Source organism: Numida meleagris, chromosome 2 (assembly GCF_002078875.1).
Source record: "Numida meleagris isolate 19003 breed g44 Domestic line chromosome 2, NumMel1.0, whole genome shotgun sequence".
Classification (NCBI taxonomy): domain Eukaryota; kingdom Metazoa; phylum Chordata; class Aves; order Galliformes; family Numididae; genus Numida; species Numida meleagris.
The window spans coordinates 12257907-12259502 of record NC_034410.1 but is presented as its reverse complement, the minus strand read 5'-3'; the positions used below and the strand labels follow the sequence as shown (position 1 = coordinate 12259502).

General features: G+C 51.8%; 1 protein-coding gene across 1 annotated transcript in view; it reads right to left on the bottom strand.

Annotated features, from left to right (window-relative positions):
- The window catches only part of FZD8 (frizzled class receptor 8), a 3629-nt gene continuing 2539 nt past the window's right edge, over positions 507-1596 (bottom strand). The window contains exon 2 of the mRNA XM_021389202.1: positions 507-1594. Coding sequence (XP_021244877.1) covers positions 1139-1594 — 456 coding nt within the window. The 3' untranslated portion in view covers positions 507-1138. The remainder of the gene's footprint in view (positions 1595-1596) is intronic.

Below are 1596 nucleotides of genomic sequence, written 5' to 3'. Positions count from 1 at the left end.
TGAAAGGTTAAGATGTTAGTTTAATCTGTTAAGGAGAGAGAGAGATCTAACAAATCTCAAGTCACTGTTCCACTATAGTATGCGATGTATGAATTTAAAACATTAACTGTGTACACATAAGCATGCATCCCTGCAAAGGCAGGTGTTTACACAAGCACAGACAACAGATATGAGAGGTGCGCGTCCACATTCTTAAAATAACACCCCCTCTGAAAAGCTACTCGAGCCATGTAAGAGGACTTTGAAGCAGGTTTGGTTTGAAGACACTGTCATTGTTCACAACCAGGGAGCTGTGGTGAGGTACCCCCCGGTTCTGGCAACACTTCTTTTAGAATCGCATGTTTCTCTTATGCTGGGCTATTCCACTACCTGAACAGAGCTGGCCATCTATTAGTCAGACAGAAGCAGTGGAGGAGCTCCTCCTTCAGACCCTCACCAGTGAGAACCACCCACGGACACAGCTGCTGCAGTAACCAGGGCAGGAGTAGGGGAAAAGCTTGAAGAAGTCATTTATCAAAAGTCATTTTATTGACAAAATAGAATACTCATATTTGCTCTTACAGGGGTAGCCTCTAAACTTTTTTACAAAAAAATTTACAGACTGTATAGCTTTGGATATATACATATTTTACAAATCTGTACAAGGTAACAAATAATTATATAAATACATCCTTTAACGTAGGAAACCCGTATTTATCTGGGGTGTATAATTAAGACATGTTTTGATTCAGTCTGTGTTATAAGGCATTTGCCTGGTCATTGATATCCCAAAAACCTGTAGTTCCAGCAGACTCCCGCTTCGAGATGGGGGAGGAAGACTCTCCCTCCCGCAAGCTGCTGTTAGTCCAGAGTGAATCAGGAGCCGCTCTGCCTTGCCCTCTGCAAGATACGGGTGAGCCCCTGCCCTCCTCTGCCAGCAAAATAATATGCTGGCTCCTTGAAGTACATGCTCCCTGCATATGAATGGAGAGGAAGGAGGAGGGGGCTGGAGCCTGGGGCCTCTGCCAGCTGCATTGTTCTATACAAGCCGTGGCTAATAAGGACCATTAGTGGTTCATTAATGGCACCAAACAGTGAGGGGGCATTTCAGGCAGGCCAGTGTCCCTCATTCCCTAACCTATGGCCTCTCTCCCCCTCCTCACACTTGAGACAGAGGCATCTGCTTGGGGTAGGAGACGGAGCTGGCAGTGCCAGACCTCCACGTCAGGCCGGTGCTGACATCGCTGTACAGGGAGCCGCCTCCACCGGCCCCAAGTCCTCCAGCAGCAGCGATGGCGGCCTGCCCGCCCGCTCCTGCTCCCGTGCCCCCAGCCACGGCGGCACCTTTGCTGGCCCAGCAGCAGCGGGTGCAGAGGGCCCGCCAGGACTCGAGGGTCTTGCCGGACCAGACCCAGACGCCGGAGGTGATGCCCACAACCAGGCACATGAAGTACTTGAGCATGAAGACGGCGTAATCGGGGCGGCGGGCCTGGTCGGGCTGCTGGTCGCGCAGGCAGGGGCAGTTGTGCGTGGCCTCCCAGCGGGGCCGGTTGTGCTGCTCATAAAAGAGGCAGGCGACCACGCTGGCGGCCGGCACGGTGTAGAGCACGGTGAAGA